At 56.9% G+C, this 14,301-nt stretch overlaps 4 protein-coding genes across 4 annotated transcripts; 2 read left to right on the top strand and 2 right to left on the bottom strand.

Moving 5' to 3' along the window:
- Positions 1 to 2,582: 2,582 nt before the first annotated feature.
- LY79DRAFT_587127 (uncharacterized protein) lies at positions 2,583 to 6,711 on the top strand (the record flags this gene model as incomplete). The annotated part of the gene is given in 3 exon segments (XM_060560730.1): positions 2,583 to 4,880; positions 4,890 to 6,132; positions 6,182 to 6,711. Coding segments are annotated over 3 exon segments (4,071 nt in total).
- An 11-nt stretch (positions 6,712 to 6,722) lies between these two features.
- Positions 6,723 to 7,199, top strand: LY79DRAFT_325149 (uncharacterized protein). Its single transcript, XM_060552445.1, has one exon. The coding sequence runs from the start codon at positions 6,840 to 6,842 to the stop codon at positions 7,098 to 7,100; it is 261 nt and encodes an 86-aa protein (XP_060418743.1). The 5' UTR covers positions 6,723 to 6,839; the 3' UTR covers positions 7,101 to 7,199.
- Positions 7,200 to 7,298: 99 nt separating this feature from the next.
- Positions 7,299 to 8,486, bottom strand: LY79DRAFT_587126 (LD-carboxypeptidase; the record flags this gene model as incomplete). The annotated part of the gene is made up of 1 exon (XM_060560729.1): positions 7,299 to 8,486. The coding sequence occupies one exon, from the start codon at positions 8,484 to 8,486 to the stop codon at positions 7,299 to 7,301; it is 1,188 nt and encodes a 395-aa protein (XP_060418742.1).
- A 1,343-nt stretch (positions 8,487 to 9,829) lies between these two features.
- LY79DRAFT_507203 (carboxylesterase) lies at positions 9,830 to 11,911 on the bottom strand (the record flags this gene model as incomplete). Its single annotated transcript, XM_060553801.1, has 6 exons — positions 9,830 to 10,147; positions 10,224 to 10,353; positions 10,415 to 11,036; positions 11,088 to 11,388; positions 11,445 to 11,660; positions 11,735 to 11,911. The coding sequence occupies 6 exons, from the start codon at positions 11,909 to 11,911 to the stop codon at positions 9,830 to 9,832; spliced, it is 1,764 nt and encodes a 587-aa protein (XP_060418741.1).
- Positions 11,912 to 14,301: the final 2,390 nt, after the last annotated feature.

Here is a 14,301-nt window from a genome sequence, read left to right as displayed (position 1 = left end):
TCCGGAGTGAATTGAGATGTGTTCTTGTGGTTCAGAAGGGAAGAAAGAGCAGTCTCCCTATGAAGAAAGTAAAAAGAGAAAGATTAGAGTGTCGAAGCGCGGGGGAGGATGGACATCCGAGGGACGGGGGAAGCTTTCCCTTGACCGATAAGGTATCGGCATTCGATAAGAAGGGTGCGGGTCCGATGCGGACCAAGCTTCCAGCTCCCTGATTGGCGAATTGGGGTTCGTGCTCTCGGTCCAGGACCCGAGTGCTCGGTATGACATCCGCGGGATGGTGTTGAAGTGCCGGAACGGCTCACATCCAGCGATTGCGGTCTCCTAGCCGCGCAGGCGCGGTCATTTTTCCATCGCGGACCTACCTGTAGTACCTCTAACGACATGCCTGCCTTTCCAAGCACGTCGGTTCCAGGCCTCTGGCAGTAGCTCAAGGCTTAAGGGTCTCTCCTACCCCATGGCCTGCGGTCTCATCTCACTCAGTCAGTCCACATTATAAGCGAGTGGTCTATTGCAAGAACTACTACCACCAGGTCACTAGTATTCGCCATTACCATTATCATTATGCTTCTGTCGTTTACTTTGCACGATCATGACACAGTGTCATTTGGTTGAGGGCGCATTGGCAGTGTAATGAGCAACCATCTACCTGAGGAGATTAGCACGGCAGATTGATGGATGATTCACCTCAGACTCCCTTCCCACGAGAGGAGCTAGCTCGCAGCCACTGGCAGCCACTGCAGGATGCGCGACACACACAAAAGCTTAACAATTCGGCCGGACGTGTTTCCAGCTGCGTAGGCGCAAATTAGTCTCAATTTCACAGTCAAGCAGGTCCTTCCCTCTCCGTCTCAACAAGCCCATGCCGCAGCCCCTCACTCAGTGGCATAAGATTGGCGACCGGATTTTGTTCGATGGACCGCATAGCGTCAGATTGGCATCAGGTATGGGAGGGAGGGGGAACAGCCAAGCACGGCTGTAGGCGTATTCGTAGCTCCTGCTCTCGCCCACACAGCTCACCAGACGCGAGACGCAAGACACGGACGTGACAGGGCTGCGTGCCGGCTGGTTATTCCAGTCGTGTTATCGACTGACTACCCAAGGCACGGCCCAAGCCGGGAGTCCGTCCCGCCAGCGAGGGAAGCAATAAAAAAAATAAAAAAAAAATAAGAACTACGGAGTACAACGAGCGGCGCGCCACGTCGAGGCGTACGGAGCAATTAGTGTGCACTAGGTAGGATGCGACGGGGATCGCGCCGTGGTGGGGGGTTTACGTGGGCACTCGCCACACAACTCTGGGTGTGCACCAGGCACGAAGGTAGTTAGGTAGTCCGTAGTTCTGGCAGCGTGGCGGACCTGTCAGATGTCGTTCTTTTGGGGACATGGAGTCGGGGCTTTTTTGTTCTCGATCGCACAGCCCACGGCTCGATGGCCACGGCCACACATGGAAGGAGGAGGATCGCATGGTTCCGCAAGGGGGTATGTGCCACGCAGCCACACTCTGAACCACCATTGGTACCAAACCTACCTACCTACCTGGGTACAGTAAGTATTCGTAGGTAGTGCCATAGTCTCTTCGATCCGATTGCTCTTCCCAAAGGTGGCTAGAGAGGGTGCTCCAACTAACTACCTACTCGACTCGGCTTCGATGAAGAGAGCGAGTGCTTCCACGGGTTTGCATGCATACATACGGATACACTGATTACAATCTGCACTGCGGCCCAATTGCACTGTCCCCTTTGGAACGCTGTAAACAGTTACCCCTGCTCTACCTACCGTTACCTAGGTAGGTACCGCGGTTACTATACGAATACCTATTCTTCTCGGTCGCGCTGCTAGCGCTGCTTTCTCCTCGGGGGGTTTTCGTCCCCGCTAGCTGGCTACCCGCCGCCGCATCAACATCCTTGTGCTACCAGCTGCTGGGTCCTTCTCCCCATGTTGAATCTTTAGCCAATCCCCGCCCGCCAGCACCGTCCAGACGCTGTTGCGCTCCATCCTCGTTCGCTCCGTCCTCTCCATATCAAATTTCACGTCGAGCTCATTCCGACGGCGGGTGCTCCGACTGCATCGTCTTTTTCTTTTTTCTTTTTTTCTTGATCTTTTTTTTTTCTCTTCTTACTCTAGTGGACTTTTCCCTCCTTCTGCTCCCATTCTCGTTCCTCCCACTTTCCCGCCCACACCGAGGGCTACGGTTAACCGCCCCAATTCGCCAATCGAGCCGGTCTAGCCCCCTCCATCCATCTCAAGTTCCCAACTACTCAACCGTCGCGGATACGGTTGCCTCTTGTCATCCTAATTTCCGTTCCATTCGCACCCCAAACAGTTGACTCGTATTGCACTGAGGCCCTCCGTCGCCTTCCCGACGCCCCCCCGTTCACCTCTGCATGCTGCTGTGTCCCGTCCCTCTTTTTTTTTGATTGGACAGAGGATCCACAAGCAGCTGCAGCGCTGAAGCGGTAGAGCGCGGCGCGAACGGCTGACCACGCCCGTGGACCACCATCGCTACCACCACACGACAGCACAGGACAGGGACCCGCCTCTAGCACGAATCCGAATCGATACCTATACAGGCTGGCCCTCGCATCATGTCCACCGAGCTCTCCCCTCGCGCCGTGAGATTCTCCAACGGAGACGACGAACTGCGCCAGGACAAGATCATGCCTCACCGCCCCCTACCCGTTGCCGTCGACTCGGACAACTCTGCCTCGTCTGCCGATTCCCACCCGGACGACCCTCACGCACTCGAGCGCCAGGATGAGGTCGGTTCCCTTACCAGATACTCCGAAGGCCACATCGCCGGCTCCATGTCGAACTTAGTCCAGGCTGCCACAGCCAACGGCGGCACCACGCGCAGTCTGCGAAGCAATGTCAGCGACGGCGATGTTACCTACGCCAACGGCACTGCCGCCACCAAGGTTCAACGTCCCAACGCCCCGGCGAGAACGCCCTCCAACACCTACGCCCCCGCCGCCCACCGCAGGCCGCAGCCCGCCCCCTCTTTTGTCGAGTCCGTTCGGGCATCGTCTAGAGGCCGCCCTCGTCCGAGCGAGAGATTCCGTCAGCAGGAGAAGGCCTACGTCCAGAGGCTGCGCCAGGACCACAACGACGGATACCCTTTCGACGGCGGATACGTAAGCGGTGTAAATGGCCTGGTCCAGGCTGGCGACTCCGACTCGGAAGGCGAGACGCCCTCGTCCGAGGGTCATTTCGACGACAGATACGACCAGGAGACCATCATGTTTTACGGCAATGACGAACTGCAGCCGAGCGACGAAGACCTGAAAGACCCCTCCAACCGGGAACGCCTCGAGTGGCACGGCATGTTGGAGGCTGTCCTGACCGGAGACGTTGTCAAGCAGGAAAAGAAGCGCTTGATCGGCGCAAATGAGCAAGCAGTTGGTAAGAGTGGACAAAAGGCAGAACTATGGCTGGGTATTCGCTCAAAGGTGTGCGGGAGACATCTCCCGGTGCAAAGGCGAATGGTGGAAGAGGCACGCGCAACGCTGGACCGAACCCTGGACGAAATCATCAACTTCTCAGTCAAGGGTGAGAGCGAGGCCGGGAAGCCGCCGTACGAACAGGTCAAGGACGTGGTCAAGAAGCTCGACAAGGCCGAGGGCTTGTACCCCTCATGGACCTCGTTGGCGGCAAAGCACCAGTCAGCCAGCTCCCCGCTCTTCCAGGAAGCATCCGAGTCCATCATTGCCTGGTACAATACCAACGAGCTTATCAACACGGAGCTCGCCATTCTCAAGAAGTGGGTCGGCAACGAAGAGCTGGACTTCACGCGAACACGACAGCGTTCGCCCGTTGGCAACGGCATCGGCGATGAATCGTCGTTCCTCGACCGACTGATGAAGGAGGACGGCCTGAAGTCGCTCTACGACGAGGAGTTCGACGACGAGAAGAACAAGGATGCTCACAAGGGCATGCTGCCCGGCATCTCGACCGTCATCAACAAATCCAAGGAGACGCTCATTCGCAACTTCGCCGCTTTCCAAAAGCGGCATCTTCCACCGTATATCGAGGAGCTTCTGACGCTCATCAGTTTCCCATCTCGGCTGATTGAAGAGATTATCAAAGTACGCCTCGCCTACGCTAAGAAGGTCAAGGAGTCTGCACAGCAAAATCCCATGATGCAAGACCAGATGATCAGTCAGTTCCAGTTGCTCTTGAAGCTGGCCATCCGCATCAAACTGGAATGCCTTGCCGTCACGCAACCGGAACCCGGCTGGGAGCTTCCGCCCTGCATCGACGAGTCCTTTGACCAGGTTGTGCTGGACGCCCTCAAATACTATTTCAAAATGCTCAATTGGAAGTTGAGCGGCAATAAAAATACCTTCAAGGAGGCCGAGCTCTTGTTTGCGGAATGGGACTTTGCCAACGAAATCGGCAGCCACCTTCTGGGCGGAGACGTCGAGGTCGCTGAGCAGTTCAGTTCACTGACTTTCAAGGCCATCAACCGTCTGAGCGTTACCTTTGAAAAGGAGCTTCAGGTCAAGCCGAGAGAGAGCACCGCCGAGATGAGTAAGAGGTACAAGCAGTGTTTGGATTCCGTCCGGGTGAGACAAAGAATGCTGCAGCGTTTCTCCAAGATGTTGAGCGAAAACTACGAAAACGCGTCCGACTTCAGTATTGCATTCGCGCCGGAGAAGCTGCAAGAGTTCTACGACAGGCTCATCGTGTCGGGCCACTTCCAGGTCTTCACAGATCTCTACGAGCAGGAGGGCATTTTCATCATGGCGTCGCCCTCTCTGATGGACAGACACGACGCGATCCAGTCCATCTTGGGTCTCAGCTCGCCCGAGCAGTTCGCAGAGGACCCCAGCGACCCATATCTCTTGATTCTACGTCCCGAGAGCAGCCCTCACTGGTTTGGCGATGTGGTCTAGCTCTCAGTTCGGGAACGGAATGTCGACCTGAAGAAGGGCCACATGAGACTGGTCGCTGTGGGCGCCCAAGAGCGGCTTGTTAACGCCAGGAGGGCTTTTATCGATGCCGTCGACATGCACGTGGATCTGGTGGTTGAACAGAGATCCAACTTGCACAAAGTCAACACGCGACTTATGGAGATCAGGCGCGTTGCATACAAGCTGTCCAACAACTTTATGGATAGCGTAGAGATCATCCGCAAACAGACCGAGGGCAGACAGGTCCAGGAGCTCATCCAGACCTGCTTCGTCTTCGCGACGGAGTTCGGCCAGCGCTCGCTGCTTGTCATGGACAGCAACCGGAAACAAATGAACAACCTCAAGCTTACCAAGCTTGCATTGGACTGGGTCAGCTTCATCTGCGACGACTGTGTCGCATCGGATCGAAAGACGTTCCGTTGGGCGGTCCTGGCTCTGGAGTTTGCCATGGGCATGACCAGAGGACGGCACATCCTGGCTCTGGGCGAAGAGGAGTATGCCAGACTTCGGGCCAAGGTAGCCGGCTGCATGGCCCTTCTCATCTCGCACTTTGATATTATGGGGGCGAGATCCAACCTGGCGGCGCAGGCGGAGAAGGAGCGCATCGAGGCCCTGGTCGGCCAGTTCAAGCGTCTCGATAAAAATCGGATGCTTGACGACCACGAGGCGTCCAAGTACATCACGGAGCAGCGTTTGGAGGAGCTCGAGAAGGTCGACGAGATTAGGAGGGCCAAGGAGGCCGAGAGACAAGCGCTCGGCCGCGTGCTCGAGGGAAACAACGAGGTCGACCGGTCCCTGGCCTACCTCTCGTCCTCGGCTACAAACATCACGATGCGCTGGCAACAGGGCCATTTCGTTGGTGGCGGTACTTTTGGCAATGTTTACGCCGCCATGAACCTGGACTCTGGCCACCTGATGGCCGTCAAGGAAATCCGTCTACAGGACCCGAAGCTGATCCCTACCATTGCCGAGCAGATCAAGGACGAAATGGGTGTCTTGGAGGTCCTCGACCATCCCAACGTCGTCTCCTACTATGGTATCGAAGTCCACCGCGATAGAGTCTATATTTTCATGGAGTTCTGTCAGGGCGGGTCTTTGGCGAACCTGCTGGAGCACGGCCGTATCGAGGACGAGCAAGTCATCATGGTTTATGCGTTGCAGCTGCTAGAGGGTCTCGCTTACCTCCACGAGAGCGGTATCGCCCACCGCGACATTAAACCTGAGAGTGAGTGCCCACCTTCTAGAATCGATGATTTCATGTTAACCGTTAGCAGACATTCTCCTCGACCATAACGGTATCATCAAGTACGTCGACTTTGGGGCCGCCAAAGTCATTGCCAGACAAGGCAAGACCCTCGTGCAGGATCTCTCCTCCACAAAGCCAAACAAGTCCATGACGGGAACACCAATGTACATGTCTCCCGAAGTCATCAAGGGCGAGAATCCTGGCAGGGCCGGTTCAGTCGACATCTGGTCTCTGGGCTGTGTCATTCTTGAGATGGCAACCGGTCGCCGTCCTTGGGCCAATTTGGACAACGAGTGGGCCATCATGTACAACATTGCGCAAGGCAACCCTCCCCAGATGCCGTCGCCCGACCAGCTCAGTCCCCAGGGGATCGACTTCTTGAAGAGGTGCTTCACCAGGGACCCCAAGCAGCGCGCATCCGCCGTTGAGCTCCTGCAGCACGAATGGATCATGACGATTCGCAGCCAAGTCGTGGAGCCGCCCACGCCTAGTGATGCTAGCACCTCGGCTCAGTCGACACCCAGCTCCAGGAGCAACACCAATGACGGTTTCTACTAGGCGCAGAAGTCTCCTCTTGGCGTTGACCACTACGAATCTATCGATGCGCGGCTGCAGGGCCCACATCAAGCACCATTACATAGCGTCGATCTGCCAGTAGTTGTGGTGACAAGAATGGACGACTCGGCATGAGGCACACAGCAAGTGCCTCGACAGTTTTATACTTCTACAACAGCACACGGTCGCATTCATCTTACACACATACATACCGGGTAACCCCCAGAAAATTGCATCAGCGAAGCGTTTGGAGTCATTTCCTCGAGAGTGTTTTTTTGTGCCTGATCTGGATGGCGGGGTACAAAGGTAGTCGATCGCTACTGAGGAAAGGGGTATTCCCCCGCTTTCTTTTTTCTTTCTTTCTTTCTTTTTTTTTTTCTTCTCTCACATGAAGAACACGATCATGACTGGGAAATATCGGGAAAGTCGGGAAGCAATCAGATGGGCATGAGTATGCCTAGGTGAGATATGCTATAAACATGTAATACAAATAATACCCAAAGGCTAGCCGGCCACCTGTATACCCTAACTCGTTCCCTCTTGCTGAAGGTTATCAAACTTTGGTCCCTGATTCACAACACTTGCTGCTCCTAGAGCACGGCAGCCTCCGTGATGGCAAACTCGTCCTTATCCGAGTCCAACACCGCCAGCACGTCCATCGGCAATGTCACCTTGGGCGAGGTGTGGCTGACATCGACATTCATCAGAATGGGAAACTTACGATCCGCTAGCCGGCCGTGGCAAAGGAGGCCCCGAAACGCGGCCGCGTAGCGGACCCTCTCTTTTTCCGTATTGTAGCCGTACGGCCGCCCGACGACCAGCCCGGCGAGCTCGTCGAACACGCCGCGCGCCGCGAGGTCCGCAACGGCCTGCTGCACCCTGCCCAGCGGGTTCCCCTCGGTCTGGTCGCCTTCCCCCGTGGCGGACTCGAGGAAGAGGATCCTGCCGCGCCAGTCGGGGGTGATGCGCGGGATGCCCTGGATGCGGGAGACAACGGTGAGGCACCCGCCAAAGAGGCGGCCCTCGGCGCGGCCGGGGCGCAGCCAGGTCCAGGCCGGGGAGGGGAGGAGGGCGCGCGTGTTGGTCGGCGGGGGCGACGGCGGGGGGAAGAAGTACGAGGGGATCAGGGGGGCGTAGAACCGGGAGCGGGGGACGGGGCCGAGGGGCCGTCCGGGGTGCGAGATGGCTTGGAGGAGGGTCGCGAGATGGAACTCGTGGACGTAGGCGTCGCCTTCGGCCGGGTCCTCTGGGACGGAGACGGACGGGGAGAAGGAGGAGACGGAGGCCGGGGTGAAGGCGGCGGCGTCGACTTCGCCGCCGAGCTCCAGGGCCGCGCAGGGCCCGTAAAAGGTCCGGAGGCCCGTGAGGGCGCGGAGGCACCAGTGCAGGACGGTGATGTCGGAGTAGCCCACGACGATCTTGGGGTTCGCGCGGACGAGGGCGTGCAGGGCCACGTCCTCGACGAGGTACGGGATGAGCTGGGTCATGGTGGAGCCGCCGACGGTGCAGAAGATCATGTCGACGGTGGGGTCGGCGAAGGCGGTGCGGAGCTCGGCGAGGCGGTTGCGGATGGAGGCGTCGACGCCGCCGCCCCGGGCCCGCTCCCCCACCTCAGAGTAGATGTTCGTTACGGCGTAGCCCAGAGAGCGCAGGAGGGTCTCGGCGCGGGCTAGCGGGGCGATGACTCCGGGGTCTATGCGCCCCGAGGGGGAGAGGAAGGCGATCTTGGCGCCGGGCCGAAGGGCTCTCGGGATGATGGGGGGTGGGAAGGAGGACATGTTTGGCGGGGGGGCGTCTTGTTACTATTGTTTTGCATCATTCTCCTTTTCCCTCTTTCTTTTCTTCCCTCCACGAAATCTCCGGCTGTGTCGGTGTGGATGGTCTTTGCTGATGAGGCTTGGTCAGTTCGAGGTACATATCATGCCGTGGACCGAGGAGTCTCGTTCCGCCGTCATGGTGATCCTTCGGCGCGCGAGGATTCACAGAGCGAGCACCTGCGCTGATTAGCTAAGCAAACCCAGCTTACAATAGCCCTCTTTGGCGAAAGACCTTGCCGATGGAACAGGATGACTCCTTCGGCGTGTACTTCACGATGGGTTTTAGCTCGATCGGGTAGGTAGGTAATTAGTAATCTTGCTCACGTCGGGGAACCCCGACCCCCCAGGCGAGGAAGGGTGGGGGGGGGGCAACCGGAAATACTGGTAGGCCTTTCGGGGGTCAGCACCGGATCGAGGGTCTGGATTTGGACTTGGCCGCCGCCGCTCGCATTCGGGTTGGCCCGCCCGCACGTTTTCAGCAATAGGCGGGGGTCTTTGGGCCGTCTCCTCCGGTCTTACACTCGCCAACGGCCTTTGAGACAGTTTGCGGCGATGGAGTACGACGCACCTACTAAAAAATGCTTGGCAATAGGTACTTCGGGTTCAATAAACATGTATCGAGATTAGATCTCGTAATTGGGGGCCGGCATTCAATCTTGGTAGTGATCACGCACCGTGGCGAGGGAAACATGGAGTTGCGGGCACATTCAGAAGACCCGTACATTGGCGCCGCCATATGATGGACCCAGCAGGTCACCGCTGCTGTATGTGAAGGGAGCAGGAGGCCATGCAGCAGGACACCCGGCGGTTGTCGGAGGGGCGCCTTGAAGTGCCGCACGTATACAGGAGGGGCGAGGCAGACATGCGACATTGGGAACGCAAGTCCTATTATGGGAAGGGTAGAGGTTGTGGAATAAGGAGCAACAGTGTAAATAGAGCCTTGATAACCCTGTATGTAAATTGCAATAAACACTAAAGCGAAAACATTCTCACCGGCTCGTGGTGACGAGTCGGCGAGGAGAGTGTGTCATGGCATTTGAACAGGATGCCCGCTTGCGCGCTCTTGCTCTGTAACGTACACTTGAACCGCTGGCCAATCTCAACAGCAGACAGATTAGCTAGCACGGGGTCCCGCTCCTCTAGAGGAGCATCCCTTCGCTGGACTACCCGACAGGATCTCAAGATCTCCAGTGAGTTATGTATTCATGTGTGCTTGTTTATGTTTCGAAACTGTAGTTAAATATATACCGTGTAAGAAAAACGTCGCCGCCGCCGCCGGCGGTGTCATCACGCAATCGTTTCCCTCAGTTCCCAAAGATGTCCAGCGCGTGCTCCATCATCCAGTCCATGCCCTCCTTGCGCCAGTCGTCCGTCTCCACGAAGGGGCCGTCGATGCCGAAGACCATGTCGCTTCCCACCCCGGCCTCATTCTTAGTGTCGTAGACGGGCCACTCGCCCAGGCCCGGCGCGCCGTTGGGGTCGAGGGACACGAAGAAGTTGACCCACGCGGTCGAAATGGTCTTTGCCATTGCAACAGCCTTAGTCGTATACGTCGTGTCGTTTCCGCCAAAGGGGTTCGTGGCGTAGCCTAGGCCGTTGACGTTGTCGAAGACGAAGGAGACCTGAACGAAGGGGGCGTGTGTCAGCCTCGTGAGGAACGCCATGAAAAGAAGTGGGCGAGCTGAAGGGAAAGCTTACCTCCGAAAAGTGGGTGGAGCCAACATATTCTGGAAATCCGTTCGTCCTGATGTCGAAGCGGTAGGCGAAGGACGGCACGCCGTTCTCCGCCCAAACGGTGTTGGCTCTGCGTCTCAGAAACCCCATGTATCTTTCACAAAGTCAGTCAACAATTGAACAGGGTAAACAGAGAGCAGACGACTTAGGCATACACGTCTCCAAAGAAGGCCGCAGCGCGGCGCTGCTGTAGGCCCAGCGCAACCGCAATGTCTTCGCCGGGCTGGATGATGTGCGGCCACATCTCGAGGCTTGGGATGCCGACGGCCTGGTCATTGGGGTACAGCGCCAAGGCCTCTTTGACGAGCTCATCGATGGTCTTCCCCGTCGTTTCGCTGGCCTGCGACGGGATGATGTTGGCCACAGCGTACGCCATGTCCTCGTCCGTGTTGACCGGGCCTTTGGGACCCCTACCCGGCCCGAAGGAGGTACCTTCGTCGGAATTGGCTCCGATGAGGATGGGGACCTTGACAAAGTCTCCGCGGGCGAGCTGATTGGTGGCGAAGTCGGCGATGAAGTCACCATCCTTGACGGGGGTAAAAGAGAAGGGGGCTCCCGTCGCGTTGAGCACGGCGTTGATTTCCTCCAGTGGCGCTGTGCGCAGGCACTCGAAGGACTCGGGAGTGCCGGCGGTGGAGGCGCACGAGGTAATGTTGCCGACAAGCTGGTCAAAGTTCGTCTGGAACGTGGTCGAATTGAAGCCGCCAAACCCGCGGGGGATGACGCCTCCAAAGCCGGACTCGGCGGCCACCGCTCTAAAGAGGCCGTCGTCGCGTCCTTTAATTGTGTCAGCCTTTTTTCTTTCCGCGCGGATCATCGGCAACTTACCGTTATATGCCAACACTTGGTTCGCAACGCTCTCGGCGCCGGAGCTCTCGCCAAAGATGGTGACCTTGTCCGGCGCGCCGCCGAAGCTCGCAATATTCTCGTTAACCCAGTGCAGCGCCAGGCGCTGGTCTCGGAAGCCGAGGTTCGTGGCGCCGGCCTCGAGGGCCTGCTTGCCGCCGGGAAACCCAAAGACGGAGAGGCGGTAGTTGAGGCTGACCCCGATGAGCGGGGTGCCCTGCTTGACACTATTATCGACGATGAAGGAGAGGTTGTAGCGCTTGTCGGCCGAACCTCCCATGGTCTTTTCTCGTGTTAGCCAGCGTATCGGCAAAGGATGAAGGGCAGGTGATGGCATACCAGACCGCCTCCATGGATCCAGACTGCCACGGGCAGTTTCGCGTCCGGGCTTACGCCGGCCGGGCGAATGACGTTGAGGTACAGACAGTCCTCGGAGGACTCGTAGCCGATCATGTCCCCACCGTAGCCGATGCAGTGCTTGGGGTACTGCGTGGCGGGGCGAGTGTCGTTCCATGTTGCGTCCAGGCCCTCAGAGATACGGAATCGCTCAGCAGTCTTTAGCACCGTACGGCTAAGTATTAGCGTGTGGTCACCGGATTTAGGTTTGCTCTTAGTTAAAGTTTACGCACCTTTGCGTACGGCATCCCGAGAAAGTAGTCTTGGTTGAACTCTGCGTTGTGGATACCGGAGTAGGATCCATTTTTGACTTGGACGACCGGAGCGGCATCCCTAAGCCTCAGAGCCGCAGACCACGCCGGAGCAGAGAGGCAAAGGCATGTCGCCAGCGCATAGGCAACAAAGACCATGGTCAGAACCGTAGAAAGATACTGTTTGAAACGGAAGTCTTGATCAGAGTGTGGCTGGTGTGAGACGGTAGGCATATGCTGAGAGCTGCCGTGACGGCCGTCGCCGGGAGCCTTCTTATACCGCGATGTCTTCATCACGAACGCTGCCTCCAAGAGTGCCTTTACAAATCCGTGACCAAAAGACCGCCAAGATGCTAGGCACTATGACAACCAGAGTGCATCGGGCCGACATCTGTTGAATGGTACTCTTCTACAATGGGATACACCACCGTACGGGATATCGAATGAGGACGCAGGGACAGTTGCTCGCTCTCCGAGTCCAGCCCAAGTAAGTAACCTAGTCGTAGGGTTATGGTTGTATCCTCATGTCGTGCACGTGGATCGAGGATGGGCCCTTGCTGTGGAGGCGGCATAACTCCGGGGAAAGGACTGGGGAGGAGAGGTAGAAGACGTCGATCGCACTCAAACTGGCCTAGTATAACGCCTTTGAGTGGCTACCTATGATGGCCTCTGTCTGGGGTCAATAGACAACGCGGGGAAGACAATGAATGCCGGCTTTGATGGACGGTAAAAGAAATGACGGAGTGCGAAGTGGGGGTTGCTGCGGGGTGCAGGGAAACTTGGAAGAAGAACAAACAAAGGTTGGACACCTGAGCCACTCACAAGCAAGCCTTCCTCGGCATCGGGGTTCCTGCTAGGTCCAGAGACCAGTTACCGAACAGGTGCCGAACAGGCATCCGAAAGAGGGAGGGAGAAGGAGGGGGGAGGGAGGGGATTCAGACATGGGGAAAAAAAAAATTAGGTAGCAGGATTTCCCGAGCGGGGAGGAAGGACCGTTCTCGAACGTCACACGCTTGCCGGCCAGAGAATGTTGCCAAGTTGCTTGCCTCTTGGGCAGCGTGGTATTCGGGGCGGGTAAGGTAAGGGGCCTCGGCAACGTGGTCAGCGGTCACAAAACGGACGAAATCTCGTGCCAGTGCGTACCGGACAAAGACCGCAAACCATTTCTTAGTCAAGCATGAAACAAGGCGGAACTAGGTACTCCGTAGGTAAATGGAGATTAGGAAAGTCTTGCCCACATTCCTCCGTCATGGAGTCAATGCAATCAGTGGGCTTGTTTATAACACAAAGGTGGGAGGCAGGAATGCGGGATGGAAACGAAATGCCGTGTGTGTGTGTGTGTGTCTCTCTCTCTCTCTTTCAAGGAATGTCGTTGCAGAAAGCCTGCCTGTCATACATGCATACAGCAAGCGCCGACCCAATTGCTTGGTGCGTGCCTGCTGCTTCTCTTGTTTCCCCACACGGCCCATTCCGGTCTAGAAAACCCACCTGCGACGACTCGTGACCAAAGACCGATCGGACGAATCGAATTCCACAGAGCGGGGGCTGCATGCCGCTGGCGTTCTTCAACCCGAACTCTGCTGCAACCTCACACCCTTCCCCACCGCTTCGCATCACCTCATTTCCTCACACACAGAAGCACATGACAAGCGGAGGGAGGGGGCCTACGGGAAATATGCGTCGGCGGGCACCCGGATGAGAAATGACAGCATTCTGGGACGGAAAGTCACAGGCGCGTCGGCCACTTAAAGATGCTTGCTTTTACTAACCACGGGCTTGCGGCAGGGCTTCATTGACATGTTGAGAAGACGAGACATTCCAGAAGGGCCAAGAGAAACGGACCGGAGCTTGGCTGCCGGGGACTCGCCGGCCGGTGTGTTACCCAAAGTTATCCTTCAGCTAGCAAGACACTAGTAAGACTCCCGTTGAACTGGTGGAGGGGCCTCAGCCAGGAACTGTGATCCCATCCCCCCAACTCATGTCACTGGCTTTTGATGGGTTAGAAATACGGGTGCAAGTTGTTGTACTATATTTCTCTTTTTATTTTGACCTCCTATCCTGGCGTATCCCAAAACCGTAGCAAGATTAACACCATACCAACCATCCCGAACCTCGGGATCCAGCCATCGGTTGCATGCCAACCTGTATCCTCCTCCACTTTCCCGCCCATGACTCAATGCCCGACCTTGACTGAACCCCGTGAATCCCCCCATTCCTAGACTGTCCTGTTCCTTCCGTCGGGGTATCCAGGTCCTTATGCCCCCTGCGCCCTCCTTTCCCTCTGGCTTCTTTCTTCAGCCACAAACAGCGCCGCCGGCAGCAGGACATAAGCCGTATGTATATCATTACATTAGGGTAAGAGAATGTTTTCTTGGATGTGTATGCAGTAGGTATCATGGAAAAAGGGAAATCGTTGCCTAACAAAGCAGTAAAGTAAAAGCAAGAATGTCCGAGGAGCCCGGTAACGCGCCGATCGCCAATGATTTTTGCTGTCGCTGTAGGTACAAAGTGATATGAAAAAATTTGCGCGCCTGAAACCTTGTGTCGTC

This window comes from Colletotrichum navitas, assembly GCF_030913465.1.
Source record: "Colletotrichum navitas strain CBS 125086 chromosome Unknown LY79scaffold_6, whole genome shotgun sequence".
Classification (NCBI taxonomy): Eukaryota; Fungi; Ascomycota; class Sordariomycetes; order Glomerellales; family Glomerellaceae; genus Colletotrichum; species Colletotrichum navitas.
This window is presented reverse-complemented; position numbering and strand designations above follow the sequence as displayed.

Excerpts from the sequence above, each read along its gene's own strand:
- LY79DRAFT_325149 (XM_060552445.1), top strand. The coding sequence starts at position 6,840 with ATGAGGCACACAGCAAGTGCCTCGACAGTTTTATACTTCTACAACAGC.